Source organism: Ascaphus truei, chromosome 4 (genome assembly GCF_040206685.1).
Source record: "Ascaphus truei isolate aAscTru1 chromosome 4, aAscTru1.hap1, whole genome shotgun sequence".
Lineage (NCBI taxonomy): Eukaryota > Metazoa > Chordata > Amphibia > Anura > Ascaphidae > Ascaphus > Ascaphus truei.
The window spans coordinates 338,334,903-338,361,585 of NC_134486.1; the positions used below are offsets into that span (position 1 = coordinate 338,334,903).

At 40.1% G+C, this 26,683-nt stretch overlaps 1 protein-coding gene across 4 annotated transcripts in view; it reads left to right on the forward strand.

The window, feature by feature from the left end:
• The window catches only part of RAB23 (RAB23, member RAS oncogene family), a 35,269-nt gene extending 9,883 nt beyond the window's left edge, over positions 1 to 25,386 (forward strand). For all 4 annotated transcript variants that reach the window (XM_075598114.1, XM_075598115.1, XM_075598116.1 and 1 more), the window contains exons 2-7: positions 4,121 to 4,343; positions 12,010 to 12,095; positions 16,306 to 16,462; positions 16,805 to 16,887; positions 20,887 to 20,979; positions 23,454 to 25,386. In XM_075598114.1, coding sequence (XP_075454229.1) covers positions 4,189 to 4,343; positions 12,010 to 12,095; positions 16,306 to 16,462; positions 16,805 to 16,887; positions 20,887 to 20,979; positions 23,454 to 23,593 — 714 coding nt within the window. In that variant the 5' untranslated portion in view covers positions 4,121 to 4,188 and the 3' untranslated portion in view covers positions 23,594 to 25,386. The remainder of the gene's footprint in view (positions 1 to 4,120; positions 4,344 to 12,009; positions 12,096 to 16,305; positions 16,463 to 16,804; positions 16,888 to 20,886; positions 20,980 to 23,453) is intronic.
• Positions 25,387 to 26,683: the final 1,297 nt, after the last annotated feature.

Genomic DNA, 26,683 nt, shown 5'->3' on the forward strand with positions numbered 1-26,683 from the left:
AGGAACACTGTTTAAATCAAACGTTCCGTTCCTGAAGGCATTTTTAATGCTAAAATACACAAAATATTTTACTCAAACAATAAGATTATGCTGCACACATATACATTATGATGTAAAGATTCTATTTATTGAATCCAGAACTGTATAATAAAACTGTTAGACATGTTTAAAGGCATAAATACACCACTAAACCTTCACACAGACTGATCTGGATGATTTCCCTGACTGCAGCTTTCGATTGACATAATGTTGCAACTTTGCAAAGCATCGTAAGAGCATCGGATAAGCCATTTTGGCGTCATAAAACCGGCCATATGGATGCATTGGACAGTGTCGGATAATCCATTCTTCGCAAAGCGAAGCATCATAAAACGAGGACTTACTGTATATTGATGTTACATCAATGATGTATGTGTATTGATATCCCTATGAACCTGTATGTTATTGACAAATGTATATTGTAATAGTAACTGACAAGTCCTGGATAGCAGCGAATCCTTACCTTATTTATTTGTTTCTGTATGTGCATGTGCAGAATTTTTATTTAATCGAATTGTTTAAAGTTTGTCTTATTGTCACTTATTCCCCCTCTACTGTTTTTCTGCACACAACAAATTATTTTTAGAATACTTGCTAATTGCTCGGGGTAAATTAAATGGTAGGCATTCGAGCAGACCTCGGTATTTAGCTAATATTTTACTAGAAGCTTGTAAAAAAGGAAAAGAAATGTGCAGCTCATTTAACCAGGATAATGTTGCATACAGTAGCATAATACATTATAAATGTCGTTTGTCAAATATCTTTTTCTACCGATGTCATGCAGTAGCTACAAAGTCAAATAAAAAATGATCTTGCATTAAACACGGTAGGCATGGAAGGGAAGCAAGCATCTTTTTGCCACTGTATAAAGCATTAGTAAGACCACACCTTTTTTTAAATATGGAGTTTTTGGGCACCACTCCATAAAAAATACATTACGCAACTTGAAAAGTGCAAATGAAGAATAAAGGGGATGGAAAGTTTGACTTTTGAGGAGAGGCTAGCTAAATTAGATTTGCTTACATTAGAAAATAGGCGTCTAAGAGGGTATATGATGACTATATACAAATATATTCGAAGGCAATACAATTTGAGCTTTCAAAGGAACTATTCATCCCAAGGGCAGTACATACGTCACAAGGTCATCCCTTAAGGTTGGAGGAAAGGAGATTTCACCAGCAACAAAGGAAAGGGTTCTTTACAGTAAGGGCAGTTAAAATGTGGAATGCATTACCCATGGAGACTGTGATAGCAGATACACTATAGATCTTTAAAAACAGATTGGACATATTTTTAGAAAGGTATACAAGAATATACCAAATAAGTAAACATGGGAAGGATGTTGATCCGGGGAGAAATCTTGTTGCCATTATTGGAATAATTTTTTTTCCCCTTTGAGATATCATTAGGTAATGTTTCACCTGGGTATTTTTTGTTTGCCCTTTGTTTGCTTTCTATGGATAAAAATACTGTAAATACAAATATAGGATGGACATATGTCTTTTTTTCCCCACCTCATCTACTATCTAACCTTTACATGCCTTTACATGCCTTTGTAAACTTGTAACCTCTATGCACTGTTTTTTTTTTGTTTTGTTTTTAAAGATTCTCTCAACAACTCTCCCATCACAAATAGTCAGTTTCAGCAACAAAAATAGAAGGTTCACTTATTAAATGTTTTAATATATAAAAATACAGTGCTTAGATTATAGAAAAAGGGTTACATGAGCATACAGTTACAATAAATGCAGGACAGTTTCTTAAAATAACAAAATAAAACAAAAACAGAAATCCCTATACGCTACGTGTTACCATGCAATATGTCAGGATTTTCTCCCAGAGAGGTCATTGGCAAAGGATTGAGAAAACACGGGTTTGGTCCAAAACACACCAAATCTGATTTTCATAATACTTTGCTCAGACTTAAGTACGATTGTTCCCCCACTAAAACAACATAAGCACACCCCTGTCGTAAATCAACTGTGAGATTGACAGTTTTATGACAGACATGACATGTTTGTTCTATGATGACAAGCCAACTTCTAGCCAATCAAAGAAGCCTATTTGTTTAACTCTTACAGTTGTGTGAAAAAGACAGTACACCCTCTTTGAATTCGATGGATTTACATATCAGGACATAAAAACAATCATCTGTTCCTTAGCAGGTCTTACAATTAGGTAAATACAACCTCAGATGAACAACAACACATGACCTATTACACCGTGCCATGATTTATTTAACAAAAATAAAGCCAAAATGGAGAAGCCATGTGTGAAAAACTAAGTACACTCTTACTGCTTCCATAGGAATTAAGATGCTAAGTAGCAGTTTGCTGGTCTGGAGCATTCAGGTGTGTGTTAACACAATGCCAAGGAGGAAAGACATCAGCAATAATCTTAGAGAAGCAATTGTTGCTGCCCATCAATCTGGGAAGGGTTATAAGGCCATTTCCAAACAATTTAAAGTCCATCATTCTACAGTGAGAAAGATTATTGAAAAGTGGAAAACATTCAAGAAAGTTGCCAATCTTCCCAGGAGTGGTCAGAGACATTTATAAGATAACAAAGTTTTCTGCAGTGTGAATGATATTTATATTGTACTAGTTACAAAAGATTAATTTGCTTTATATTCACATTCTAATATTGGTGTAAACCTAAAGGACATTACATAAAATTCAATAACGTGGAGACAGGTTATAGACAAATGAAGAACTATCTTTATATTGTAGTGGGATATATTAAATAATTTTAAAATAAGGTTATTTCTTATGTTCTCAGGGTGGCGTAAACCTCCAGCTCATTCTTAAGATTATAAACAGTGGAAATTGACATTACATCGGTCAGATAGAAGAAAATGTGTCTCCTGTGCATGGCTAGTTCATACATTCTATTTCACTTTGACCACAGTTGTATTTTCAGCATACTACTGACTCCTATTGTATTTAGTTGCTCCTACATTTGTAATTTTACTACCGCTGGTTATAACATGTTGAGAACAGCTTAGGTGTCACTGCATGGACTATATTTGAAATATGGAAAGAAAAAAAATAAGTTTAAATATAAATATAAATACCAACTTGTGACCACTCGGTGTTCTCATTTGCCAGATGCTGGGAGGTGTTTTGGAAGAGGAGTGCTGTGTTGTTGTTGTGTTATTGTTGTTCCATATGCAGCTCAGTGTACATTGGGAGAGCGAAATTTGTATTGATCCTCAAATATTATATTGAAATATGAAGCGTTCAGCTGAAAAATAACTGTTGTCATTTATGACGCTGCTAAATATGGGGACTGCTTGATCTATATCATATTAATACTGGTATTTACTAAACTGCCCACACACTTGTCTATGTGCAGGTATGGGGTGTGAGTGGAAGATGGATATTGAAAATACAAATTGGCGTTTTCACCCTTTCACTGCCAGGGAGCTAGCGACAATGATTTTATATTGCATCACAATATGTAGTTGGATTTCCTAAATATGTTTCTGCCTTGTGATTGTTCTTAGTAGAAGGTCATCTTACCAGGAGCAGAACTGCAATTCCCAGCTTGTGGCAGATGGGATTTTATTTTTCAGGGACCAGCACAAATCCGTTTAGTATCTGCTGGTTCATGGAACAGTGGTTGGGAGTCAATGCACTGGTGTCTGACATAGAACGCCATGAGTTACGTGATCATGAGCACAATACTTTTGCCATTGGTGCCAAACAGAACATTGTAAGGATTCTGGATTTGCTGTACCTGTACCATTTTATCTTTATATAGGGCACGGAGTGCTAGAAACCAGACAATTCACCACCACATGGCCATGTTTATCAGATCTCTCTGGCTGTAAAAGATTGAAAACAGATCTTCTGGGGGGTGATTCACTATGGTCGCTTGCAGGTCAACACACCAGTACCAGTGTTACACTGGCATTCAAGTCAATGGCACTTAAAGGTGGAACGTGTGCGTTATGCCGCAGCTGACCCTAGTGAATAACCACCTTGCTTGCAAGCATTTTGTCTTACGGTATGATTCTGCATTGTATTAGTTTGCGCAATCTAACCTGTTGTTAACAAAAGATTATTTCTACTGTTTGCAGGTTGAAGTTGAACAGTAACAAGATACCAGAACCAAAGTTACGTTGCTTGTAAATACCCAACTGCCAAAATGTTGGAGGAGGATATGGAAGTGGCCATTAAGGTGGTGGTAGTAGGAAACGGCGCTGTTGGGAAATCGAGCATGATTCAGAGATACTGCAAAGGGATTTTTACCAAGGATTACAAAAAGACCATTGGCGTTGATTTCTTGGAGAGGCAAATTCAGTATGTATCAGCATTCTATTTCTCCCAAGCCCCCACCCCCCCTGTGTGTTTTCTTGGTTACAAAGCTATTATGGGGTTGGTTTATAAAGGTTGCTGAATGATCACAATACAGAATAATTGTTCACTTCACAAACCAAGCAGTAGATATAGATTATGTAACCCTTTCGCTGCCTGGAATTTCAACAAGGCATTGCAAGTCTGCACCTTACTGGCAGCCAATTGGATCAGTAGCATCACAATCTGTTTTCCGAAATTGCTCATGTTCCTGCTTTAGTAATCAGAAACAAGCAGATCAAAGCAGGATATCTGTATACATTATTCCAAAATACTTTGTGTGGGGTAACTCGCCCACATAGAGCAAAACATGTGAAATCTTGTATGGGCTTTTTATTTTATTTTTAACAATCAGTACTGTAGTATTAGATAATACTTAATGTACTTTTTATTAAACTCTTAATGTAATTTTGAATGAGTTTTAAAGCAACCTTTGATTTCTATAGTAGGTTTTAGCACAAGCAATGTAACACTTTCTGTTTGGGATAATTTGTTGCCAATATTTTCAGCAGTTTGAGCTGTATACTGTAACAATCGATAATGTTACCTTAGTAGTATAAGGATACACTGACTGAAGTGGATGGGATGTAGTATTACTGCTTGAAATAACAAACAAAATGGCCACTACTATGATAGCCTATGCACTATGTAAACACAATTTTGTTGAATGTCTGCGTTATAGGGGCAATTCCACGTTCCCAATTCCAAAATTGCCTTTACATTCTCTAATGGCAACTGCTTTCTAAATTGTGAAATTAGGAGTTTTCTACTTTGGTGAAATATTCTAATGCATATATTTTTTCAAGAGGTCTTAAAATAGTTGGCGTAGATATTTTATAAACCTTCTTTATAACATGTCTGTAACACTGCAATTTTCGCATTGCTTCAACATTCATAGGTGCAGCAGAATCTAGCTATTCCCTAACAATCAGTGTATATTGGTTGATGTTGTTGTACTTTTCAGTCATTCTTCTGAGGCTCTATTTAAAAAACTAATAGATATTTGTAATTATGAAATAACCATTTAAACTTTTACACTGCAGGGGTTGCATTTACTTTATTCCAATAAGTGGACTGCATGTTTAATAAATCCCTTCTTTCTCTTGCGTTCCAGATTAGATCATGTAAAATGTCACTAACAAACCAAACACCATGTTAGTTTGTGTTAATTATTCTTCAAAGTGTCATTGTGAAAAGAGCGTATTGGTAATTACTTTACATCATTTTGTTCTAGTTCACAAAACATGACCACCTTTGTATCTAAAAGGATTTAACTTGAATATCAGTGCTTGGTTTGTAGGAATTATATTTTATTATTAGAACTTTCTGAGGTTAAAAAAAAACAAAAACAAGGTGTGTCACGGGAGACCAATGCTTTTAACACAAAAATAACCGGATCCTTTGATTGAGCAAAATGGAAGATAAAATAAATTGTAATTTATTCACACAATGAACATAAACACAGCTTAATTTACAAAATAATACGAAAATACACTTAGTTACGATGTTGACTCTGGTTACAGGAGAGATCTTAGATGGAATCTCAGGCGAATCTTTTTACAGCATGTTGAATCTACCTCCTGACTTTCTGCATGGACTTTTTAAAACCTCACAAGTCCTATCTTTACACTGTGTAACCAATCGCGGCGTGGAAACAAAACATCCCACCTATTGGCAAGGTTTGCCCATACTTCAGGAAGCCTGGCAGAGGCTTCAAGGTAGGCCACGGGCATATGCGAAGTTTGGCCCTAAGCCGCTTAGCATACCTAGCCAAGCCCACTTCCCTGGTGACAGGTTGTCTCCCTGCCCCCTGACATCTGGACACCTGTCAGGGACAAACTGTTTACCTCTTCCCCCTCCCCACTTAGCACTTTCACCTATCAAGTCCTATTGTAACTCCGGACCTGTTCAGACATTCTGGGACCATCCTCGCAGGGTGCCTTAGAAGTCCGGGGTTAAATTATGCATTGCTTACTCACAGGGATTTCCTGCCATGCATTTTAAAGCCTAGTACTTATACCCCAAGTGTCACCACCTGTTCTGTCCTCAATGAAAATCCCCTTACCCTTATAATATTAATACACCAAAAAGAGGGGGACTTTCATTCATTACTTCTTATGAAAGTTTCTAATACAGAAAACATAACCGGTTTAATGATTACCCCCTAGCAGTATACATAGAAAAAATCAGAGCGCTGGAAAATTCCTATCCAAAGTTAGATTGCTGTTTATATGCTACGCACAAGGCTGCTGGTTTTTAAAAACATTTTTCCTTTCTTGCGGTTGGCAGTGAAACACTATTGCAATGCGCACAAACGATACATAACCGATACAATGTAACTCGGCATAATGATGTGGTTCTCTTTTGCTTAGCGGGACACACACAGACAATTCTAAAACATTTACAGGCTTGCAGCCAGCAGTGGGCTGCAGAGCTGATACTTTACATTTACCCACTATGACTCAGGGGAATCCTGTTACATGGCTTATACAGCTGATACATAGCATTACTCTCGCCCCATTATCCCTGGGGGGTGAGACACAGGCATTTTGAATACATTTGCAGTATTATCACCCTTGCTGGGTTGCAGAGCTGAAACTCTACAATTCCTAATCTGGCTCAGGGGCACACAGCCGGGCCAAATAGCTTTATTAATGGCCTGGGTACCCCTTCACCATCACAGTATGTAAGGGTGCATTTGCTTTCCAGTCAACATTAGTTTAGTTACAATATCATTGGCATTTTAACTGTGATATTCCCCTTTCACGTTTAAAGGTACAATTCCACATTGCTGTCCAGATATCCACCTTTTGTAAAGAAGTCTAGTTGAATTTCCTACCCACATTTAACCATGCTAATAGCAAAGATTTGACAGTTTGCATGGAATTGATTACAAATGTCATTTTCTTAGGGGCTGCTACATGGGGAAGTGTTTGTCAAGCAAGTGTTTTCTTTACCCTTAGCCCATCCTGTTATCAGGGAGCCAATGAAGATAATGGGGAAGGGGGAGAGAGCGAACATGCTAGTTGTGCAAACACTTAACTGAGTACAAAGTGATATACTACAAAGGGAATAAAATCAAACCTCTCCCAAGCTTCAGCTCACCATGCGTACAAACTGGGTACAAAGTGATATACTACAAAGGGAATAAAATCAAACCTCTCCCAAGCTTCAGCTCACCGTGCGTACAAACCATGCGTACAACGTTATACAAAAATACTTACAGATGTCACCCTGGGTACAAAAAGGCATCAATCACCAAATTAAACATGGTTTCATCACAGGGATCGCACTCCGGAAAGTTTCACGGTCTACAGGTTTGTCTTTGCAAGGATCAGATCAACACTTCTTATCAAGTGTAAGAAGAATCTCAATTTATTGTCGAGCAGCAGTACACACAAGGCGTTTCAGGCCACTGTGGCCTTTCATCAGACAGTTGTGGCCTTTTCGTGAGTGCTGTGGGAACAGAGTCCCTCTATTTTTCTGTTTGAGATTGCTGTACCGTTAACCATACAGTTTGAAGACCAGCACCAATTAATTTTGGTATACCTCTTGTTTAACCGCTTTCAGTACCTTCCTTTTTCTGTTAAACATGTCACTGTCATTAGTTCACCTTGGTTGGATCTGCCCATGTTTTAACGCTATAGAATAAAGCAGATGCGCGCAGTCTCAATAGATCCCCTTGATTCAAAGTATGTGCTCTCCCTCTGCAGCTTTCACTATCCCGTGATCAGCGGGGTGGATAGGAAACGTGCAAACAAAAAGAAGGAAAACCACCGCAATCGACCGAGCACCCGTCGTCACGTCCGCTCCTCGATGCGTTTCGCGTCATCTGACGCTTCTTCAGGAGGTATGTCACATACCTCCTGAAGCGTCAGGACGCGAAACACGTAGAGGTGACGTCATCACGCATCGAGGCGCGGACGTGACGATGGGTGCTCGGTCGATTGCGATGGTTTTCCCCTGACTTTGCATGAAAGCTGGTCCCTGTTTCAGCCACATGCAAGCTAATAACATCTAGCTATTTCCCAGTACTTTTTCCATCACTAGATCTATGGGCTTTTGTTGCAGGAATCCTCATTAGTGCCTTGTCATTGTGGAATTGTGGGTTCATGTGAATCCTTTTTATGTACTTTCTTATTATGTAGTTTTATTTTAATTGGTATAAAGACAATTATTTTTACTGTGTTTTTCCTTTTTGCGCTTTATTTTTGTTTTGCATGTTTTAACTCTGCAAACTAATGCAATTCACATTTTTACAAATGATGCTATTAGCCCTAAGATGGACAAATGAGAGTTGCTTTATGTAACCCGCTATCTTCCCCTTTCTTCTGTGGCCTCGTGTTTCCCCCCCATCTAGCTTCTAATTCCTACTAGTAAAGATCGAAGAGGAGTAGTTGGAGTTGCTGGCCAAGAGCTATAGGAGACCTCTTGTCACAACCCCCCCCCCCTCATAAAAAACTATAGACTGTGATTTATTTTTGAAGTGACATTTGAAGGTTTCATGTGATTCATCCTATTGGAAGTGATGAGCGATGGTAAATAGGGAATGTCTTTATTAGAAAAGCTCTGCGCTATTATTCCCATATTGTTTGCTACGGTATGGAATCTGCTTATTGACTGGAGCCACGTGGCTCAATCAGCAATACAGCCCTATATTGGTGTTATGGATTACAGGTAGCACAGGTACATACATAGCATACATATGTCTTAGTACAGCTTTGAGCATACTGTCGCATATTCACTAGTTCTTTGCTTTGGAATAGGTACATAAGTTATCTGAGGTTTACAAATAGAATTTTGCTAATGAGCTAGGAAATCTTGGAGAAGGTTTTCACACCTTTTGTCGAAGAGAATGAGCTTACGATAAACGGCACGGATGTAAGACCGCAGACATCCTGTGATTAATTTGCTATGCAGATAGAAATAAGTTGGGAAACTTTGCTAGTTTTTGGGTTATTTCCCTTGTTTTTCACAAAGATAATCATGACTTATGACAAGAGCAATAAAGGTTAGTGTTAGGCCAAATTAGATCAGAACCGGGTGGCGAGCCACAGCAGGCGAGACCTACCGAGACTGGCATGACATATCGTAATACCTAGTTGGTTTGTGAGTATGACAGCATACTAAGTAAATAATCTCTGCATAGATAGATAAATACAAGTATTGGATTATTAACAATTTTGCTTAGTGTTTCTTATTATCATGTTGTATCTCAATAAACATGAGTTTTATCTTATACAAACTCTGAGTGACCTCTCTTAATAATATCCTCACGACACCCTAACATAAAGGGTGTGAGGCTGTTTTTCTGCAGGATAAGAAATTGTGATACAGTGCTTCTGCTTAGAGCAGAAAATAACATATTGCAAGACGTTGCCTGGGAGAAGGGGGTATGGCATAACTGATCCCATGATATTGGTGCAGTCCATAATAGTCCAATTGAACCAATAACAGTGATGTTTAATGTAGAAGTAGGTTGAAACAAGATCACTAATACCATTAACTATTAAAAGTATTTTTTAATGATGACTAAAGTCTGGCATTGTTTACATTTACTGTAGGGACTGTGAAGTTGCTATTGTCAATCTCCACTTATCAGATGGGATAATTGGGATTATGTATCTGCATAGCATATTAAATAATGATGGAATAAATGAGTGCGCAGCAAATCTCCCTTTAAACTTCATGTTACAATGTTTACCAATGTTGTCTGGACAACTTCAAGAATAAACAAAGATTAAGTGGGGGTTTTTCATCCCTCACCTAGTTGTTATAGGTAGGTATTGATGCACTCAATAAACATGATGTTAATGACCACATAAAACACGTTACAAAATAATTTTGGCGCTCTCAACATAGCCCCACACAGGCGCTCGAATCTCTTTCACTACATACAGTACATATACAAATCTGACCTGACCATTACTGTTGGCAGTACTATCATACACCCAGTATCACAAGCACGCTGCCTAGGGGTCACATTTTCCTCCTCTCACATGCAAAATGTAGCTGCATCCTGTCGTTTTTTCCTCCGTAACGTTGCTAAGATATACGCCCTTAACTCTGTTGCTCTACTGCTAAAACTAACGCAGACCCTCATTCTCATCAGTCTCTACTATTGTACCCTCCGGCTGTCCGGCATTCCTGCTTCCCACTTGTCTCCCCTTCAATCTATCCTAAACGCTTCTGCTAGAATCACTTTACTCTCATCTAAATCTATCTTGGCATCTCTCCTGCTGAAATCCCTCTCCTGGCTTCCTATCAAATACCATATTGCACACAAAATTCTCCTCTCTCAAGGCTATACACTCTTCTGCCCTTCCTTACATCTCAGCCCTAATTTCTCGCTATACACCATCTGACTCTTGCATTCTGCTCAAGGATGGCGTCACTCTACCCCTTTTGTATCTAAAGCCATTTCCAGCCTTAAACCTCACTCACTGCCCCACACCTGTGAAATGCCCTTCCCCACAATACCCGACTAGCACCCTCTCTATCCACCTTTTTAAGACCCATCTTAAAACACACCTCCTTAATGATGCATTTGTGTAGCTCCGTGGCTGATACTTTATACCTCATACATCGACCTTGGCCCCTTGCAGACGCACTTACCAGAACGCTCTCTTACTGTCTCTGTACGTTCCTACTTACCACTACGATTGTAAGCTCTTCGGGGTAGGGACTTCTCTTCCTATTGTTCTGTCTGAAGAGCTTATTCCCATTGTGTTATGACCGTCACGGGAATTACTGCTATGAAGCGCTATGTACATAAATAGTGCTATATAAATAAAGATATACGTACAGTACAATTATGGAAAAACTGGTGCTATACTCCTTATTAGCCTCAATGCATCTTCAATTCAGTGCCTTTTTAATAGCTAATTTGGTTGCTCTAGGGCAGGGGTAGCCAACTCCAATCTTCAACAGCTACAAACAGGTCAGGTTTTTCAGGATATCCCTGCTTCAGCACAGGTGGCTCAGTCGAAGATGAAGACTGAGCCACCTGTGCTGACACGGGGGATATCCTGAAAATCTGACCTATTTGTAGCTCTTGAAGACTCGAGTTGGCTACCCCTGCCCTAGGGTTTATAACCTCACATTAAAGTAATGGCTTCATAAGTGTGTATATCAATTTAATTTCTCTTATGTGACACTTGCTGCCCATATACCCCTTTACTATGTGTTTCTTCACCCTCTCTCTAGACCATTTGGACCTGCTTATCCCAGGGAGAATAGAAGATACCAGTAATACTGAGCCGTTTTCCTGGTTCACTTCTCTGGTTTTATTAACATTCATTATACAGCTACAGTGTGTTGAGAACCTAATGAGCTGCTGGCATTAAAGCAGCACTGTAATTCTGTGGCCTCACCCAAGAGGGCTGTGGAGAAAGTGCCTCGTCAGGCTGAACACATTATTCCACTCCTTTTCCCTGGGCATGGCAGATGACGACCTAATCAAACCTAATGGGCCGGGAAATATTCAGGCAAACCAAGAAAACATATGGGGATGAGATGGAACATGGGAGTGGGCTTTGTGTATCCTTGGAAGTGCAGTTAAGAGGCTCTGTGCTAACACTGGCACTTTTTTTTTTTTTGTTGGGTCTTTCAGGATAAATGATGAAGATGTGCGGCTAATGTTGTGGGACACAGCTGGGCAGGAGGAGTTTGATGCAATAACAAAAGCTTATTACAGAGGTGGGTATCAAATGTTAAATCTCCCGTAAGCTGAAGTAGTAGCTAATGTCCATTGAAAAATGAAACCTGGCATACTAGACTGTATAATTGCAAAAAGCCTCATTTACTCTATTTTTAAGAAATATTCATAATAAAGCGTGTTTGTGCGGCGCTTTAAAATAAATACATGGGTTTTATTTTAATTTTCCAAGAATATATGACAAAGTGGTGACTCCGCGCTAATATATCTTACCACAACATATAAATGGTCACAGTGCATAATACAAAGTCATGTACAGTGAATAATTGAGAAATTAAATATTTAAACGTGTATATTCTCACGTGAGGTGAGCAATAGTGTGCAACCAGCAGGTTGCAGCCAGAAGATCTTAGGAATCCCAAACGAAGAACAGGAATGGGACGTGGTGGATTGATATAAGAAACAAATACAAAGATAATATATAGTGTAGTATGTCTCCATAAAGTACATCAATGGATTAAAACTAACTCTATACACTCACACAAAACACAAAGCCACAACACCATATATATTTGTGTCAAAAAGGAGTGCTACTGAGATTGTGATCTCAAGTAATATAACAAGACAATAAGCCTCAATGCTACATTAAATATGACATTATATAGTTAAGTACTTCAGTTTTCTTCATAAATGAGGGTCATTTAGTTAAATTCTTTGGCCAGAGCATTTTTAGCTTGTAAGCCATGTCACCGTGTCCCCTCTTTTGCAAGTCCTAACACTACTGTACCGACAAATCTCTCATAAATTCTCTAATAGCGGGAGAACAGTCTTAATAGACGTGTGTAACAAGACCTGCAATTTAAGTGGGATGAGTGAGTTTGAAACCAAGAAGGAGGGATCACACACACACCTGCAAATTGTTTTACCAATATAAATTTACAAACACACAGCCCCTGTAAGCTCAGAACCTAAACCCACAACACAATATATATTTGTGATCCTACTGTGGAACCCCACTCTTGGTCTGAATAAATTCCCGGAAGAAAGAAATCAACATACTAAAAGATAACGACATGTTTGAAAGAAGAAAAAACTGAGTGTCTAGAGTTAGTTATAATCCGCATGTGTACTTTTGAGATGTACTACACTATATATTGTCTTTTTTGTATTTTGTTTTTTTATATCTATCCACTGTGCCCCAAGAAGTCTATTCCTGTTCTTCATGACTTTAATAAAAATGCGTAATAATTCTCTAGCAAATGTCATGCGCTTGTAGTATCTTCATAAAGTATGTCAGAAAAAGCGGTTATTAGGATAGGTTAATAAGGAGCCGAAAAATATATATGCCCTACCCCTGACCTTTACAATGTAAGGGCTTGGGAATGCAATTTCAGTACTGCCTAGGTTTGGCCGATAACAAAAAATAACCAGTTTCTCACGGGGAGCTTAAAATAATGGTAAATATAAAGGTAATGCGTTTTTTTTTTTTTTACTATGATACTGGTATATTTATTAATTGTATTGCTGCACCTCTTTGGTTTCAGGATACTGGGCATGATTATTTGGTGTGACCTAGCCTTGGCAGTTCTTATTAACAATCACAAACAAATAATCGGTTGTTGCGTTAAAGCCAGAGAAAGATGTGTGTGACCATGCTCTGTTATTTAGGCCATGCCTTTGCTAATAGTGCAGTAAACCATTGTAATAATGTGCCAATCGAGGGAGTAAAATGATTGATTGCCCTGAAAATACTAGAGGCCATATAACTCGCCGTTAAGAATGTGCACAGAAACCAGTCATGCGTTGATCAGGAAAAAAGTAAATGATTTATAACTTCTACTTGTATTTCTCTATTTGTGTACTGATGCTAAGTAGATGTTTTGGTACCCTGTAATGATGCTGACAGATCGCAAGAGACTGATAATAACCAGGTGTTTTGTATAGAGATCACAAACGGTGATATATGAAAGCTGCCACTAGGGGTCTTCTATCATAGATCATGGGTGATTCAACGTGGGAGGGAAGACACGCAGCAAATAACTGAGCTTAACCTTTTCAGTGCAGGAGATCCGAAGGCACCAGTGACACTGGACCTCCCGGTATTTGCGATGATGGGTTAGCTTTAGCAGTGATCACATGACTGCCATCGCCCTCACAGCTGATGGAAATGATAATTTTATAAAATGCTACCAACATTGTAAAGTTGTAAGAGACATAGACAGCTGCAGTGCCTACTGAGCATTTGGTTCACCTGTTGCAAATTCAGCTAGGGGTAATTACTTATACCACCATTGGTGTTTTTTACCTCCCCTTCTGTTGATAATTACTACAACCCTATATACCCAGGCTGTACCTGTGCTACCTTTCACAGGCAGAGGCCACCTCGGTTTACCATCTAGCTTAACCCTGAACATATCATCATGGGTGATAGCAAATATACACACACCAATCCGGTATATATTAATTTCGCTACGCTTTTTGGCTCAATTAGAGTCTCATCCACCTGTATATTTAGTGTTCTATATCTATTTTAATTGAGTTATTACTCCTATTAAACTTTATTTTAAATCACCCATTCCTCACTTTACATACGACCATTTCCATTGAGAGTTTACTGTGATACTGTACACTATTGAGTGCTCTCCCAAGGGGTTCTGTTTCTCTCCTGTCCAAAGTTGTAAGAGAGTCATTTTTTTTTGTTCACCACTAGAAAATGTTTTTAATAAAAATATAGCTACTATTGGAGTTCACAATATAGTATCAGAAAAAAGAATGGTGTAAAACAGCGCTAATATATAGTTTAAAACACTTATGTGTTAAAAAACTGGCAGCCAGGTAAAAACTGACAGTACAGTCAGTCAAAGCACAAATAGAAAAAAAAAAAAAAAAAGGTGAACCGGCACCACAGTGAATAATGAAAACCAAACCAATAAAATGTGATGTCCAAATGGAGTCCTATTAAAGTTGGTATTCAAGGATTCTCACGTCAACGATGTAATATGTGAAAAGAAGAAGAAAAACAAATTATGGTGCAGTAAATCAAACAAGGGGGTGAAAAGATGGGACTGAACACACAAGACAAACAGGACATACAAAACAAGACAAACACACGTGAAACGTAACACTAGCACAGGCCTATTAATAAAGAAAAGCTGATTTAATAAGGTGGAGGGTGAAAGACACGCATCCGGAGGGGCAAAATTACAACCCTACTCACAAGATGCCAGATAAAACAAGCAGCGAACTGGGGACATGCAGCTGGGCTTACAAGATGGCGACCGGGATCCTCTCACTGGCGTCCTCACGTGACAGGGGTGAAAGGCTGAATCCCTCAAGTGATACGACTTCCGGACGGATGTGACGTCACGTCCGCTGGAGATCCACACCGGACGTTCTTAGAGCACTAGTCCTCCACTGGTGAGCCGCAATGTCCTCATAAATCAGCCGCTTGACTTAAAATCGCCAGATACACACTTCTCCAAACCTGGAACAGCACTAAAAACACTGGAAACTTCCCGACGCGTTTCGTACGCATGCGCGTACTTCTTCAAGGGATGTCATATCATATAACGTGTAATTTTGCCCCTCCGGATGCGTGTCTCATTCACCCTCCACCTTATTAAATCAGCTTTTCTTTATTAATAGGCCTGTGCTAGTGTTACGTTTCACGTGTGTTTGTCTTGTTTTGTATGTCCTGTTTGTCTTGTGTGTTCAGTCCCATCTTTTCACCCCCTTGTTTGATTTACTGCACCATAATTTGTTTTTCTTCTTTTCACATATTACATCGTTGACGTGAGAATCCTTGAATACCAACTTTAATAGGACTCCATTTGGACATTACATTTTATTGGTTTGGTTTTCATTATTCACTGTGGCGCCGGTTCACAATATAGTATGTCATAGAATAATTTAATGGTAACGTCCTATAATGTACAGCAGCTATCTAAATGGAGTTGCCACTTTTTAAAAACATGTTTTGATTACATTTTCCATTTCTTAAACTAAAACTTTGTGTAACGGTTTCTTCTTTAACTCAGAAGTAATCATTAACTCACATGGCAAGCAGAAATTCCATTCCAAAGAGTGATCCAAGTATACTAAAATAAACCCGATTACACATTGTTTGTAATTGCTATTAAATCATCTTTCATATAAAAAAAGTATACTAAAACATTCATAGTGGAAGGTATCTGGACCAATGTTATTAGAATCCAGGCCATTATTAAGGTTTTAATATTTTTATTTGTATAGGTGCCCAATCTTGTGTGCTTGTGTTTTCTACCACTGACCGGGATTCATTTGAAGCCGTCTCCAGTTGGAGGGAGAAAGTAGTGGCTGAAGTTGGGGATATTCCCACAGTACTTGTTCAGAATAAAATTGACCTGCTTGATGACACGGTTATTAAGAAGTAAGATTGATTTCGATATTTGTATTTTGAAGAAGCTATTCTAGATCATAACTGCAAAGTAGGTTGTATTCTGTAAAGTTTGAAATTCAGCACATTTATTTTTGTCTGGTAAATTTGGATATTGAAAGTATGGATGAGTTAAAAGTTGCATAGGGGAAATGGTAATTGTCAATGAGAATCACTTCAATACATTGATAAGTAACAGAAGTGCAATTTTTATATGTTTTTTTAAATGTTTAAATAGAATCCATTAACTAGTGTTACTACCACATACACCGTTTGAGTAGTAAAAAAGTAGTGGCTTTGTTTTACAAAATATATACTTTTTTCCCCCCACTTCAGCGAAGAAGCAGAAGCCTTAGCTAAAAGGTTAAAGCTACGTTTTTACCGGACCTCTGTGAAAGAAGACCTTAATGTTACAGAAGGTGAGTTCCTAATGTGTAAATCAGATAATCCTCAACATAAGTGCCACTGAAGGGAATAGCATTGTAAAGAAGATTTTCCTATACTACAAATAAGTGCTCTCCTTATGCAAACACATTTCTAGAAAAATATAATTTCCCCCATATTCCATTTGGTTTTTCATTTAACTTCATACTCTTTCAAACAATTGCTCCCTCTACCTGGAAATCAGTTTTTACACATGTATCAGAGGTAATTTACACCATGATCTGTGATCGTGCCAGTCAAATTGCCTCCATTGTATTGGCTGCTTTATGCCTGCAAACTCCTTGCCAATACCTCATTTCTAGTTTGTCTTGTCAGTCTTCCCATTGAGCCAATAACTTTATATATCCTTGAGGTTTTACATTTCCCCATGTCCACTTTTTCGCACATGTAGGAGAGGTCTGGTTCAACACTCCTACTTCTAACAGAAGTAGGTTACTGTGCAGATGGTGGTAGCAAGTTCTCTCCAGCTGCTTACACCTAATCGGTTGCACTCATCACACACAACACGAGGTTAATAATTTATCAGAACATTTCTATTTACTATTTTGAGAACTATATTTCAGGGATTTTCTGCTCCATTGAGAAATGTTCTGAGGAACTTATAGCTCCTTGTGTGCAATGGCAGTGTGTACTTTACTCATCACTCTTTCTCTGATTAGTTTGTTTTTTGTCTCTTCACCTATAGTATTCTCTTCAGACCGGGTTGTACCATTATTCCAAATCAAAGATTACTAAATGTAGATGGTCAGTGTGTGACAATAGTATGTTTTAGTATTTTTTTTTTCTTTACCTCCTATTTCAAGATCTCTGCGTCCTCTACAACTTGGGCCTCGGCCAGGGTAGTGCTGAGCGGGCAGGCGCGCTCACGCTGGCCGTTCTGAAACACATTGAGGCATTGTGTGTGGCCAGCGTCCGCAAGCGCCTGCTTGTCGCTTAGATACTTGATTTAATTTGATTTTGCCGCTCGCAAGCACGTCACATGAGCGGTTCGCCCAATGAGGGCGAACCAGCTCCATGAAGTCGTGTCCGCGCCCCCAGACGAGCATGCACCTAGCAGTCTAAAGCCTTGTCCAGGGTGGCGCTGAGCGGGCGGGTGCGCTCACGCTGGTCACGATGAAACACATTGCGACAATGTGTGTGGCCAGCATGAGCAAGCGCCTGACCATGCGCGGCGCTTAGCTGCTTACTAAGCAAGCAAATTTGAATTTGCCACTTGCTTGCGCCACCGTGCATTGTCTGCGCCACCCTGGCCGCAGCCTTAGGCTCCAGCCAGGGTGGCACTGAGCGGGCTCACGCTATCCGCGATGAAACCCATTGCTGCAGTGTGTATGGCCAGCGTGAGCGAGCGCCTGCGTATGCTCGACGCTTAGCTGCTTGCCGAATCAAGCAAAATTAAATTTGTCGCTCGCGCGTTACGTGAGCGGTTCGCCCAATGAGGGCGAACCAGCTTCGTGACGTCATGGCCGCACCCTCAACCCCACGCGGGCACCTAGCCGGCCACAAATCTCCCGGCCGAGCACGGAGCATGATGTCACCGCACATGAGCACATGCGCGTCCGCTCCCAGCCTGGCCGCAGCCTAAGGCCTAGGACATAGTAAAAATTTGCGTCGCTGAGGCGGGCTGAGCCGCGCTGAACAGATACACAAAGCCCCTGCATCTGTAATCAGCGCGGCTATAGTTTCTCCGTCCGCATGCACGCTGATGCGTGCGGAGGTTGAGAAACTTTCCCGAGACCGGCAGTTTTGAAATTTGCCACTCGGGGAAGCGGAGGAGCGGTCACGTGACCACTACCATCCAATGGGAGCGGGGGACTAGCCCCGCCTCCCGGCACGCCTCCACCCCGCCCCCAGAGCGCGCTCACTGCCTCGCCTGCAAGGACAGGGAAAAGCCCCATTTTGGAGCAGGCGAGGCAGAGCAGGAGCGCGGCTCAGCGCTGTTTGCTCCTCTATGTCCCAGGCCTAACTTGTGACACTCTTTCGCTTTTACTATTCTCTTTGCTGATAGCCTTTTTACTCCCCTTCCCTAACCCCCCCATTTTACTCCCCTTCCCTAACCCCCCCATTTTAAAATGGTTTCCTTTATATCCCTGATTTAAACCTTTGACTTCACTATTCCTGAAAAATACAGCATTTCAGTTTCATTAGGTTTTCACCTAAGGCACCCAAATGTGGATAATTCATGACCTTATTATATCTCTGCATTGTATCCTCTTCCTTCTGCTACTTCTGAAAACCAGCTGTAATGCTGCTGGCTGACATTCCTGTCGCTCTCCTCCACCCGTCTATAGATAGCTGCCCTGAACTCTGTCTTCTATCTTTCCTCTTCCATCCCCACTTTATTCCATGCAGGATTTCTCTTTCCCCAGCTGCTGTACATTCTGCCTTCCATTGAACAGAACATGTTTCTTCTTCATTGACAAATCATTACTAAAAACAATCTTTTAGAAACCATTTTATCATCACGTGACCTACTTTGCTCCAGGTCCTGCTACGGGTAGTTTCCAAATTGATTAGTGTTCTCCTCCTTAACTCATGTTATTCTGCCTCATGTCTAGAGGTGGAACTAGAGCATGGGCGAGCAGCCACCCCGGGCACAGCTGATGGGGGCACAGAATTCTGTCTATTTGGGGCATAATCTCAAAGTCCCAGATTGCTGTTCCATGAGATCTGACCTGGAATCCCCATTAATTTCAGTGGGATTTTCAAGTCGGGTCGCACAGAACAACGATCTCAGAGCTTTGTGAATATGCCCCAAAGAATTTCAACCTTCAAACATGGCTATGAAACGTGCATCGGGAGCTCAATTTCGCAAGAGGCGAAAAACTAGGGAACATGTGGAAGAGAAACTATCCAAGTAGTGGTCAAAGTGGCTGAAATCCAAAAGTGAAGAAGAAACTAATTGTGATGTACATTTAGATGATAAAATTGGAGGGGGGAGGAGGTGCAGTTGGTGGAATTTCCCCCAGCCACAAAAATACCCAGTTCTGCCTCTGCTCTTGTCTCTTACTGTTTAAAACTGTCTGTGCACAAATTTCCATAGCCATTGTAACGGTGTAATCCTGAATTAATAGTGCTGTCTTAGACAGCAAACGAAGGAAAACGTTTACTTTTTTTTTTGTTTGTACAATTCCAAAGTGCGGGGAAACCGTTTCAGACGAGGAGAATCCTGCTGGTGCAGCCAACACCACATGGACAAAACATTCTTCAAAGTACAGGTCTTCTCTAAGTCTTCGGCCGCTGTCTGCGCTGCGTGGCAGCCGGGCTAACAGCACGTGCAACAGAGTTCCCCGGTCTGCAGTGAGCTACAGGGGGGCGTAATGGGGGCGCGGCCATGACGTCATCCGGCAGGTTCGCACTCATTGTCTGAACAGCCAAGGGACGTGGCCTAGCGCTCCATTGCTAGTGTTAATCACAATTTTCGGGTCTGCAAGAAAAACTGGCCGCGCAGCGGGCCCAGCCCCATTGAGGGGCGGCTCTTCTCCCCGCAGCAGAAGCCAGTGGGGACCAAACCTAAGACAGAGATTTAAAGTAGAGCTCTACTCACAAGTTCATAATAAAGTTCTCCATTTAATGTGACAGCCAAGAACAGTGGAAAAACCACAGTTCGGGTCCTATATGTACGTTTCATCTGTTGAAAGGTCCATATGGGACCTGAAACGTTGTCTTTCCGCTGTTCTTGGCTGTCACATTAACTGGGGAATTCATTATGAACTTGTGAGTAGAGCTCAGAAATTGTTTAACTTATTTTTTTTAAAAACCCTATTGATATTGTCTTCACCCAGGTGCAACCTCTTAAACATATCACTGCCATTAGTACACTTTGGACCTAAGAGGGATGTCTCCTTTAATGGTGGAATCCAGTAGTAACAGATCATGCATCCACTGAAGAATAATCTTGAAATGAGGCTGCTTCTCCCCGCATAACCTAGTATGAAAAGTGTCAGGATTGGTAATACAAATCTTTTCTTTTTCAGTTTTTAAATATCTGGCTGACAAATATCTTCAAAGGCTAAAACAGCAAACTGCAGAAGACACAGAGATTGTGCACACAAGTAGCAACAAAATTGGTATTTATTGTATTCCTTGTTTTAGATTTTTCAGAACAGTTAACTTCTCCGATTGCATTAACTTATTTTTTCCCCAGGTTCGTAGATAATGAATATGCTTTGTGAACCTGAAATAAATATGTAATTAAATCTTTTTATTGCTCATCATTTTTTATTTTTTTTATATCCAATTGATTAAACTGTCATCTAATTACAACTGTAAGTTATAATTCAATCAGACAGCTGTAAATAATAGGAGTGATTTAAAGAAGCTCAAATCTTCTGCTCCCATATGGCTTTTCTTATTGTAACGCACATTTTGCCGTGCAAAAAAAAGTAGTATGCTTTAAAATGCGGGTGATACAATTCTGGCCTGAATGATTGAAAATCGCATTTCTTCTCAAAGGTTCGTATTCAAAGATAGAAAATTAAAATATATTAAAAAGTGTATGTATCAGAACTCTGTGCATACAACTAAAATTGAAAAATGAAGGGGCATATGTACAAAGGGTCGCAAAGATATTTTTCGGCATAAAATTGACCCATGAATCTCGCATATATAATTGCACTTGGGTGTGCTTTTGTACTAACCTTGCTTTTTTCAACGTGCGCCTTAAAGGAACAGACCTCAAGGCTATGCGCTCTTCAAAAATCGTTTTGAAGCAGGGTTTCTGGAGCTGAATCGTGTTGACTTCAGCTCAGGAGACCCCTTCTTCCCAAGATACTTACCTCCATAGCGAGTGCCGTAGGAACTCTAGCTGGGTTCACAATATGGCGGTTTAAAAGTCCCGTGGGCCAGGTGGAATCCATGACATCATACCTTGTGGCTTCCTATTGGCCCACATGACCATGACATTTAAACTGATGAGATAGTGGCACCCTTACGGAGGTAAGTATCTCGGGAAGCAGGGGGTACCCGGAGCTGAAATCCACGCGGTTCAGGTCCTGGGACCCCCTGCTTCAATCCTATATTTTTTTTATTTTTCAAAATGAAGGATTTTAAATAATTCAACTGGACCATTAGTTGCGAGGTAATGTCTTTTTATACCTCCAAAAATATTATTTCTTAAATGCTATGTTTCGCTCTGGGGACCCCTGGTTCCAGAGATACTTACTGGTGAAATGACTGGTATTATGTCCTGGTTTGTAAAGGGGATTTAAATGTCCATCCAATGGGAACTAATGATGTGGCAGCTTCCTACTGGCCTGAGATTTGGCAGACATTCTGTTTCCTTTGAGGGAGATTTAAACCCAGTAACTTAACTGGTATCTGGGAAACCAGAGGGTGTCCGGAGCTTGAAATGGTGGCGTTTGGTTCAGGTGGACCCTGGGTTCCTATCTTGTCAAAAAGAAAGTGTTGGAGGAAATACTCCAATAAGTATAATTAAAGCTGCAGTGCAGTCTTTTTTTATTTTTATTTTTACATTTATTTTTTTACTTCAATAGTTTCATGTGTGCAATCTCTAATTACCTAAAGAACTGTATAGCTGCAGCTCAATTAGTTTTCCATGTATTGATAGGTCGAAATTTGGTGACATATTAAAAGCTGGGATTTGTTTATAATCTGCTTGACTGGCAGTGGAAGCTCATGAATATTCATGAGCACTCCTGCACTGACATGTGCAAGAGGGAGGGCAGGGCTGACAAAGGGGTGTGCCAGGGCTTGTGACAGGACATGAAGGGGCTGTGCCTTAGCAAATGGCTGTTAAAATAGAATACAAGAAAATTGGTCTTTCAAAGTTGTTTTTTTAAAAACAGAAAATGCTAAAAGTATTTTTTCTTACTACAGAACTGATTTATTAAAAAAACACACATGCAGGATATTGACTGAACTGCAGCTTTAAGTAATGCATGTATGATGCATAATAGGGGTGCACAAACTTTTTTTCTTCTGCGCCCCCCTTAACTCTTCTCCGGCGTTTTCTGACGTCACTACTTTGTGACGTTGCGTTGCCATGGCATCGCAACATCATATGGCCCAGCGGCATCATTTTTCGCCACATCGCCAGAAGCCACCGGAGACAAGGTAAGTGAGATACAGAGGCATTACGCGCTCCCCCGGCATTTAAATGTTTGGGGAATGGTGTGGGTCCTCTGCTATATGATAAGTGTGTGTGTGTGTATATATATATGCGTATGTTCTTCAGTATTCGGTGATACCTTTTTTATTTGGACTAACAAAGAGGACCTGAAGAAGAGAGGATAACTCTCGAAAGCTTGTCCTATGACATAATTTGTTAGTCCAAATAAAAAAGGTATCACCAAATACTGAAGAACTCATTTATTCTGCACTGGACTAACACGGCTATTTTCTGATATATATATATATGTATGTATGTATGTATGTATGTATGTATGTATTTATGTATGTATGTATGTATGTACGTTGGTGTAGATCAGAAGTTATAGCTGTGACCATTTTTTTATTCGGTAGTTGACATCATTTATTGTGTATGTAAATGACAACCTGTCTAACATTTTGTTTGTTCACCCAGGGGTTTTTAACACGGCAGGTGGCAGCCATTCCGGGCAGAAATCTAGCGCTCTTAATGGAGGTGACGTGATCAGCCTACGGCCAAACAAGCAGAGGACCAAGAAAACTAAAAGCCCTTTCACCAGTTGTAACCTACTTTAGAACTGACGTATATGAGATGGGGACTATAGTGCAATCATTTTAAATAACCGAGGAACACAGCCACTTCTAGAAACACCAGACAGTTTTCAAGCTAAATTTCAGCCTCTTCAGATATCTAGTGATGGATATGAAGACATGTTGCAAGAACAGAATGAAGTCTTCTAGTGGGGAATAGAAGTGTTACTTTTAATCCTTTAATTGGGGGAAGTTTCATTTGTATGCTGAAATAATATTAATTATTAGTTGAATACTTTCTGCTGAGTGTGAAGATTCCGTAGAAATAGAGAAATCCTTAATAAATATAGAGAACAAAGTTTAATTACTTTTAACGCATTTTGGTGCAACCAGTTTGGAGACAAAACTGATATGTGATAATTTATTACTGGTGCAATATCAGTGTTCCTTACAAGATGATGTCTATGATGACTTAGAATATGTCTAACGTATAGTCTTTAGAGTGTGCAAAACTTCAATTGTGCATACCAGAATGACACCATTCAAAAATGTCTTTAAATATTTTTAGCATTCCATTTAAAAAACAGCCAGTTAGATAATGTGTTTCTCGGTATGTCCCAACTTTGGGCCTTAAAACCACAACTTTTGTGCATGGTGCCAAAAAATATAATATTCTATGCTTAGACACTAAGCTGCTAATGTAAAAGGATTTGTATTTAATATACAGTCCCTTTGTTTTACTTGTGAGTCTTGCTGCATTCCATTCAAACTTTCACAGTTCTGTGTAGTCACAGAAACCAGAAATGAGATCGCCCTAATTGCAAGCGTTGTACAATGTTCTGACTGGCCAAATGATGGCCTAGAATTGTGTAAACATCCTGGTCTTTCCATGGTCGCATTTTTACTTTGTTTTTTTTTAATATATTTAATTTTTTAGCTTCATTTACAGTAGACATTGTAGTCTCCATTGACCAGCTGTACAATACTTGTCAAAAAGATAACCTCTGACTCGTTCTCAAGTTACCGTCTGTCATGTAATATTGTTTACCTATTTGCCTTGTTTAGCATTTTCATTTTAACCACAATGTATCAGTAACTGTAATGCTGAGGTATGAATCGTTTGGCTGGAAGGGTTTATGTAAAGTACGCTAAGCTTTTACTGAATGTTTCGTTGGGTTCAGGTGCAGCATAATTGTTGTACGTGATCACTTGAAGGCATCTTTATTATTACTTCTCTAATAAGTTATCCTGTTCATTTGGAGGGGTGCAGAACATTCAAAATAATATATGGGTTAACATGCCCTATGAATCTTTGTTTCTGTTGAGATACTATCCTATGGGCCTGCAAATGCGGTGGTATTTCAGCAGCAGACACAAGAAAGGGTGTATATGGTTTCCCGTACTTTATTTTTTACAGTAGATAGTTTTTTTGTAATTTGAAAATATCGGGAGAATATTGAGCAGATCGCAAATGCCTAAGGCTAAGACAAACCTCAACTCAGGTGCACTTTAACTACAAAATGTACAAACAAATGTAAGAATGTTCAGCGTGGCCGGCATGTCAAATACGGAATATGCAGAACACGTTTTTAATACGCACACAACTTTTTGCATGCACAGGGTGAACAGTGTTCATTATGGGAAGTACAGAAAAGGATGCACAATAGTTGTTACTGCTATTTGCACTAGAAGCCTATATTATGAGGGGGAATTTCACTTGACTATTTAATATAGTGGCTTACTGGAATGGTATGGATAAAAATTCAAGTTGAGTTGTCTGGATTGAAAATGGAATATTCCTTTATTATGTTGTGTAAATAAACCAATTTCTGTTGGGATGTAGTTGTGTTCTATTTATTTTAACCTTAAAAAAAAAACACAGGGGCTGCCATGCATTACACCAGGAGTGGGGAACCTTTTTTTCTGCCAAAGGCCATTTGGATATTTATAACAGCATTTGCGGGCCATACAAAATTATCAACGTAAAAATTAGCCTGCTATATTTGGTCAAACATTTAATTAACTCACCCCTAAAGTGATGGCTGGAACTGCTTCTCTTTGGTGAGGCGTGGGATGTTAGCTGGTATTGATGTTGCTTCTCGCAACTGCTTTTCCAGGTTGGCGTCGGTCCGTCTGGAGCGCAGTCAACTCTTTGGTGACTGACTGACACTTGGGTGACTGACTGTGTGTTGGTGTCTGTATTCACTTTCACACACTGTCTGACTCACTCAAACACGCGCACGCTCTCACGCTTTCTCACTCTCACACGCTTTCTCACACTCACGCTTTCTCACACATTCTCTCATGCATTCTCACACATTCTCTCACGCTTTCTCACACATTCTCTCACGCTTTCTCACGCATTCTCTCACGCTTTCTCACGCATTCTCTCACGCATTCTCACGCATTCTCACACTCGCTTACGCATTCTCTCACACTCGCTTTCTCACACATTCTCTCACACTCGCTTTCTCACACATTCTCTCACACTCGCTTTCTCACACATTCTCTCAAACTCGCTTTCTCACACTCGCTTTCTCACACATTCTCTCACACTCACACATTCTCTCACACTCACACATTCTCTCACACTCACACATTCTCTCACACTCACACATTCTCTCACACTCTCACACATTCTCACACACTCACACATACTCACTCACACATGAGGGGGGAATGGGAGCAGAGGTGGGGGGAATCGGAGCAGGGGGGGAGGAAATCACACACACTATGCCCCTCCTCTGCCCTGCAGGGGAATATGTCTGCAGATTTGTGTACATTCAAGAACTTCCAGTGGCAAGTGAGCAGACTGATCATGTTCCCCCTGTGTCCAGAAGACATCACACGGAAGCCAACACAAGTCTCAGTCATGAAAAACTCCACTGCTTTTGTTGGGTTCAGCCTAGGGTGCTGCATTTGGTTTGGGACAGTGGCCAGTTGTACAGCATGTCCTGCGAACACACACACTCTCACACGGGGGGGGGGGGGGGGGACAAATCTCACACAAACAAGGGGGAAATGGGAGCAGGGGGGGAAATCACACACTCTCAGACACACTCACTCAGACACTCACACACGGGGGAAATCGAGGCAAGGGAGGCATGGAGCAGACTTACCACTTGCTCCATGCAG